The sequence below is a fragment of the Rutidosis leptorrhynchoides genome, chromosome 5, assembly GCF_046630445.1.
Source record: "Rutidosis leptorrhynchoides isolate AG116_Rl617_1_P2 chromosome 5, CSIRO_AGI_Rlap_v1, whole genome shotgun sequence".
NCBI lineage: Eukaryota > Viridiplantae > Streptophyta > Magnoliopsida > Asterales > Asteraceae > Rutidosis > Rutidosis leptorrhynchoides.
The window spans coordinates 82,684,378-82,691,780 of record NC_092337.1 but is presented as its reverse complement, the minus strand read 5'-3'; the positions used below and the strand labels follow the sequence as shown (position 1 = coordinate 82,691,780).

At 33.1% G+C, this 7,403-nt stretch overlaps 1 protein-coding gene across 1 annotated transcript; it reads right to left on the bottom strand.

Annotated features, from left to right (window-relative positions):
* Positions 1 to 2,670: 2,670 nt before the first annotated feature.
* Positions 2,671 to 6,339, bottom strand: LOC139847861 (protein AGENET DOMAIN (AGD)-CONTAINING P1). Its single transcript, XM_071837589.1, has 4 exons — positions 5,750 to 6,339; positions 4,585 to 5,076; positions 3,065 to 3,541; positions 2,671 to 2,972 (listed from the first exon to the last, which is right to left on the bottom strand). The coding sequence occupies exons 1-4, from the start codon at positions 6,182 to 6,184 to the stop codon at positions 2,961 to 2,963; spliced, it is 1,416 nt and encodes a 471-aa protein (XP_071693690.1). The 5' UTR covers positions 6,185 to 6,339; the 3' UTR covers positions 2,671 to 2,960.
* Positions 6,340 to 7,403: the final 1,064 nt, after the last annotated feature.

Sequence of the window (7,403 nt, the reverse complement as noted above, 5' to 3'; positions counted from 1 at the left end):
AAACCCTAAAAAATGTTCACAACAATATATAGTTCCGCTATAGATATGTTAAATACTTTTTCAATAATTTATAATTACATTATACATATCGAGAACTGATATAAACATCTCATATGATAAAAGTTATTTAAACATACTTTTAAAAGGTTTTAAAAAGTTAAAAAAAAAAGTTGAAAGCTTATGTTGCCTTTAGAAGAAAAAGTTAAAAATAAAATAAAAAACATAATATTAAAAAGGAAAAAACAAAAACAAAAAAATAAGTGGTGTAGAAAGAAAAATGCAAACCAAATTGAACAGGAATGTTTGATGTAAAACAACAATATATATGCTACCAAACGACTACCAAATCCTTCCATTGTGCTTTATTGCGAGGAATGGTTTCGTTATAAACCCTAAAAAATGTTCACAACAATATATAGTTCCGCTATAGATATGTTAAATACTTTTTCAATAATTTATAATTACATTATACATATCGAGAACTGATATAAACATCTCATATGATAAAAGTTATTTAAACATACTTTTAAAAGGTTTTAAAAAGTTAAAAAAAAGTTGAAAGCTTATGTTGCCTTTAGAAGAAAACGTTAAAAATAAAATAAAAAACATAATATTAAAAAGGAAAAAAAAAAGTAAGTGGTGTAGAAGGAAAAATGCAGACCAAATTGAACAGGAATGTTTGATGTTAAACAACAATAAATATGCTACCAAACGACTACCAAATCCTTCCATATTAGTATATTAGAGTAAAGTTAAAATTGAACTTAATTTTGAAAGGTAATAATCAATTTATAATCATTTCAAATGATGTAAAAGAATCACATTAAACTCTTAATATGAAATTAGTCAGTTCGCAAAGTGAGTCGGAAGCTTTGGCTCGAAAAGAACTCCAAAAGATCCAGTGACGGAACTTGAACCTGACTACAGATGGGTCGAGTTTAAAAATTTAATAAATTTTTCATTGTCAGCGGAGGTAAACACTAAAGAAAAACCTTATTTTTTTGGTAAAAAATTATTATTTTTAGTGTAAAATTTTTTTCCCATTAAATCTAAGTGGGGCGGATATCCCCTTTGCAATACCCTATGTTCCGCCACTGAAAAGATCATGTTATATGTTGATCGATATGTTTAACATTCAATGTAGAATCACTCATGCAACATTATGTGTCATTCAAATATAGAAACAAACTCGTTAAATGATTCAATAATGAGTGTTAAATTATTTACTTAAGAGCTAAACAGAAACATAGAAACTTAAGTCAACTTGATTAAAGTCAATGAGAAGGAATGATCGGGACCGATTATTTAAATCTTGAGCACTATGTCATACGCGTTCTTTATTACTTTACTAAATTAATCTATTTAAGTACGATTTGATGGCGTGTATCTTGATACAGAGTTGGAAAAAATGGATTAATTAGATAATTATTTATGTAGACACGATTCGCATGTTAATGTGCAATGCCTAATTGATGATATTCCTGTTTATGAGGTTATTGACTTTAGCGGTGTTCTTTTTAGCCGTTTTACAAGCATAAAAAAGTCCGTGCATGATAGTTTCTTATTGTAATAAAAAATATTTTTTATTTTAATCTCAACATGGGTGTGCATTTTTTATAAAATAAATTGTTTCCAAATTTCCATCCTTAGTGATTTCATTCCTACATGGTTGACCACATAAATCGTACCACAAAATAATGAGTATCAATGTACATGAATCTGGTTGAATATCAACATATCTGGATATCATGTTAGTCAATATGGCTAAATTAACCTTGTAAAAGAGTGGAAAACCATTTCTGAGTGATTGATCATCACTAGTAAGCATATCATTGATAAATACAAGTCCACCACACCAAACAAGATGAATCATCATTGGACGAAATCAGCCATGGTATTTATTGAGATTAGTTAATTTGCTTAGTGAGTGAACGATGAAGATGAATTTTTGATTTGTTTTCTGATATGAATAAATTGAAAATGCTTATACTATAAATAAATATCGGGTGTCGGCTTAATAACTTGTATATGCAATAATGTACTGACAAACGGGACTAAGATGGGACTGCACAATGCATTTTTTCAAAAGTTGATGACAAACCGGTGTTCAAAATGCCCGTTTGACAGAGATTTCGCAAAGTGACCTAACCGGCATTTGAAACATCCGTAACCGGCATTTGAAACATCCGTTTGGTTGTGACATGGCAAATATGAATACACACTTTTGTAGACCTGTATGATAAATGTGTAAACCGACGTAAACACCGGTTGACCCTACCATGCGTTGAACCGCAGACCTGTATGATAAATGTGTAAATCCGGCGTTGTAAACACCGGTTGACTCTACCATGTGTTAAACCGGCTTTTCAAAAGCCGGTTATACGTTATCTATAAAAACTCAATGCTAAATACTTTTTATGTAAAGACACCATGTACTACTACTAATCAATCAAAAAACTCTTAAATCTCCCTATAACTAACGCCCATAATGAATGCCACATACGCTTGGCGAGTGGCTTTAACAAGCCATAGGGAGTGCTCTTATAGTACTGTCTTCCTTTTCCTTCCGTCCAACCAAACCACAAACTCCACAAAACACCAACTACACCTTAACCAACCAAATACAACATCAAGAAAACCTAATTTCACCTCATTATAGCATCATTCACATCAGAGAAAAACACAGCAATATATACATCAACCGCAAAATATGCTGATATGCACCGTAACATCATTATTCTGTTACACGCAATCTAAACATACGATAGCCCTAACAAAGTGTTAAAACCATCACTTAAGTCAGTTTAACCAAGCATAAAGAACAACTACAAACTTAGCCCCATTAAGCTTTTTACAGATGGGACAATGCTAAACGTTATCTACACAACCATCGCTCATTTGGGAGTACTGGTGTATTATTCCATACCAACATGTATTGGTGATTGTCAACGTCTATTATGTCACGAAATATCCTGAAACATGTATAACAACAAAATCAAACAATGACAATTGATTTAATTTTTTTTTTTTTTGGCTAATTGCATTAAAGTGAAAAGATGCATACCGTGGGAGCAAGCAGCCATGTGCCATCTATAAACTTCTGATGTGGCCTCAAGTCTGCATGCTGAAATTCAGCCACATTATTTGTTGCCTGGAAATAAACCTGATACATGGCATCCTTCATAACTTTACAGACCCGCCCAATTCGCCACCCATTAACATCCCAAGCATCTACTCGATCATTTGGTTGAAACTGATGATTGCGTTGAAGTATAGGTGGACAAGGTCTTATGCATAAAACATCTACCTCTTCTTTAACATGTTCACGCCCGTTATCTGTTATTAGTGTTCGATATTCTACCATGTAATTTCCATTATAACCCGGGCCAATAATTACAGCAGGGTACCAAATACTCATAACCCCTTTCTCACCGTGTGATATCTCTACTTTTAGTCCACGTAATAGACCCACCATTAATGTTCTTTCACCCATTCGTAACTTCACTTTTTCAAGTCTAGGTTTGGGATTCACCTTTGGTCTCTGCATACAAAGTAATCAAACAAGAAAGCTAGTAACTTTGAATCGTTGTGTTGCCCAGAAGCAAAAGTAGAGTGAATAATCTCAACTGTTGACCTGATACTTTGTCCCTATTAGTTCATGAGTATTTTAAACAATTTAGTTAAGAAAATAGCAAAGAAACAACAGTTCCAATCGGTAGAATGGGTCAAATGGTTTGAAAGTTGCAATTGAAATGTTTAACCTTCAACAAATTAAGAAAACAAGGTTATCATTGTATTAAGTATAGTTTATGTAATCATATCTTACATATTAACTGGATGTGGCAATTCAATCCATTTGTATTGAAGCAGATCAATTCTCTTTGCATGTTGTTGGTAAATCATCAAACAAGTCAAAATAAATGTCTAACAATGAAACAGGATTAAAAAAGGTTAAGCCTGTAAAAAGCCATGTAACGTGTACTCAAATGATAACATCTTCCTACATCGTTTATTAAAATAAAAAAAAATAAAAAATACTATTATTTCACTAATATGGGTACACGTTAGATGACGAAAAAATAAAAAATAAAAAATAAAAAAAAATAAATAAATAAATAAAACTTGCTGGCTTAGTCTAGCCCACCCGTTTTGATCAGCAGAATATAATTACCTATATTGACCACTTACTCAACCTGCCTAAACCATCAAACTTTTGAGATAAAAGTTGGTGGCTTAGTCTAGCCCACCCATTTTGATCTGCAGAATATAATTACCCATATTGACCACTTACTCAAACTACCTAATCCATCAAACTTGTGAGATAAAAGTTGGTGGCTTAGTCTAGCCCACCCATTTTGATGTGCAGAATATAATTACCCATATTGACCACTTACTCAACCTGCCTAAACCATCAAACTTGTGAGATAAAAGTTTGACAAGTCAACCAATCTAACCCAACCAAGTTCGACCCACATTAAGAATAATCTATTTTGACATCTAAGAGTGGCTTGACTTGACTTGACCTGTTACCCAACCCACCCATTTAGCTACCGATATTAGTATAAAACTGAATGTAAGATGTACCAAGAAGGAAGCAACCCATTTTCCATCGATCAATTCTTGATGAGGTCTGAGCTTAGAATGTTCAAATTCCAATTCCTCATTGGTTGTCCAAAAGTAGACTACATACTTCAAACCAGGAACAACTTTGCAAACAAGACCTGTCCACCAACCATCATTGTACCATGCATCTACTACTTCAAGCATCTTAAAACGATCAATTCGGGTAATTATAGGGGGGAGAGGCCTCACATTTGAAGCATATGCTGTTTCTACAAGTGGTTGCATCTCATCATCTGTTGTTAATGTATCGTATTGCACCTCAAGTTTGTCATCTTTATCAATCGAGCTCACAACTGTTGCACGATACCAGCAACCATGGTAACCTTCTTCTTGGCTTCTGACCTCAACTGGTGTACCTTTTTGGAAAGTTGCAGTTATTGAAGTCTTTGATTTACATACTATCCTTAGCTTTGTTCCTTTTCTGGACTGCAAAACCAATTGAGATGGCTTTTCCTGTCGTCAAATAACATAACATCATATGATAATATAAGTGACAGTATGGATTTTACTAATATTACAAATCATATTAAGCATCCACCTAGTTAAAAATTCAAGAAAAAATGAACAAGGAGCCATTTTTGGGCACAAATTCAACCTTCACGCATTTCAAACTTTTTCCAAGCCACATAAATACAGAGTTACCTCTTCACAACCTAGGCATACTTATGTTTGTTAACCCAAAAACCAAACCTAGAGCTCAATCGTTACACATATTTGGTCTAATAACAAAAAAAAGGGCAACTTTGGCACACGAAGCCTCTCATTTCATTTATTCCATTAATACCATATACCTAATCCAGGCTTCACAAAAGTAAACCATTTTAGGCAAATGCATTAAAGTTCCTATATTAATACTAGAATCAATCAATATTAGTAGTCCTAGCATCTAATACCAGACACAATCTAGCAATTATTATTCTAAAATGCTAGTCTACCTGCAAGTTAGGCAGCTTATTTGCAAGTGTTTTCAAATTGTATGTCTGCAGTAGAATCATTAATGATAACCACTTAAATGCAAACTTTAATCTACAACTTCATATTGATCAACATAATCAATATTTCTAACAGGAGCATATACTTTCATTAGATTATAAAATTTATATTAAGGATTAAACATCGTGGCTACCTGATTCGATCCAACACCTTCTTTCAAGTCTTCATAAACCCTAACCCTAAAATTGTCAACCACAACTTCCGCCATACTACTGCCAATTACCACCTTATATTTCAAATCCTCAAACACATCCTTTACTTCCGCTTTCCGCCACGCATTCTCATGAAAAACCTCCACCATTTCCCCAATCACAAACCGACGGCGAGATTCCGGCCTAACTCCGGCATCCAAGTCGACAAATTCCTTTCTCTTCCGTCTCCCGTCCATTTCTACAGGTACTGTATCGAATTCAACTTGTAGAGTTCCTGTCAGTGACGGAGAATTAAGTATAGTCGTCGGAAACCACGTCAGATCATCGCCGGCGTCGGAAGTTTTAAGAACCTCGATTTGGTCACCGTTTTTGTGGTTATGGTTACTGCAATTGGTAGTTGTGTGGTAAGTAGACATTGAGTGAAGGCAAACCCTAGGAGAGAGAAATGTAGAAACCCTAGAGAGCGATATTGGATAGTGAAGTCAATTGGAGAAGGAAATCAAGTTCCAGTAGCAGGATCATTGTGTCAGGAATGGCAAATTTGGTGTGGGTGCGAATTTGTTTGAGGATGATTTTTGTTGTAAAACTAAAATTCCAAAAAATAAAGTATATAAGTTTAAAAAATTTATTCCTGTTATAATAATAATAATAATATAGATATGGATAGTCAATTTTGGTGTATACATATAGTCAATTTTGGTACACAAAGTATGTATTTTTATATTGAGATTTTAAGCTATAAATACTCATGAATGCAAGCATTAAACTTGCACCATTTCTCACACTTACAAAGTGTTTATTTCTTTCTCTCCATTATCATCTTTGTTCTTACACTTCATTATTAGTATTCTAAATCAAGAATCAAATCACTAAAGGTAGTTATAAGCCTACTGAATTATAACATCAAGAATCAAACCACTAAAGGTAGTTATAAGCCTACTGAATTATAACATCAAGAATCAAACCACTAAAGGTAGTTATAAGCCTACTGAATTATAACACGTTATCAGCACGATAATCTTAATACTAAATATGGTTGGCTCTGCCACCAAAATGATATATGGTCGGTTATACCACCAAAATGATATATGGTCGGTTATACCACCAAAATGATATATGGTCGGTTATACCACCAAAATGATATATGGTCGGTTATACCACCAGAATGATATAGGTCGGTTATACCACCTGAAAAATATATGGTCGACACTGTCGCCAAATTTTCATTTATGTTTACTAATATTTATATTTTTGTTATATAACATTTATTTATGATTGCTTACACATGGTCGACACTGTCACCTACTTATCATTTATGTTATATTAAATTTATGTTTAATGTTTATATACTTATGAATATAAATTGACTCTAATTTATCATGATGTTTGTTTTAATTTTTGATAATAGAAAATGTCGAATCTGGAAAAGCTTAAATTTACTCCTTTAGAATCAACTGGAAAAAACTACATGCCATGGGTTATAAAAGTAAAAATGCATCTTAAATCAATGGGCATTCTTGAAACCATATATGAAAACAACACTTGTTCTGAAAAAGAACAAGCTACGGCATGTTGCTTTATTCATCAACATATTGATGAATGCTTACAAAATAATTATGTGACTGTAGAAGATCC

What these genes read in the sequence shown, in the direction of transcription:
- LOC139847861 (XM_071837589.1), bottom strand. Translation starts at nt 6,184, where the DNA reads ATGTCTACTTACCACACAACTACCAATTGCAGTAACCATAACCACAAA. An exon ending in AAGGTGTTGGATCGAATCAG is followed by an intron (nt 5,077 to 5,749) that starts GTAGCCACGATG and finishes ATTTGACGACAG; the next exon opens with GAAAAGCCATCTCAATTGGT. An exon ending in AATGGGTTGCTTCCTTCTTG is followed by an intron (nt 3,542 to 4,584) that starts GTACATCTTACA and finishes CTTTGTATGCAG; the next exon opens with AGACCAAAGGTGAATCCCAA.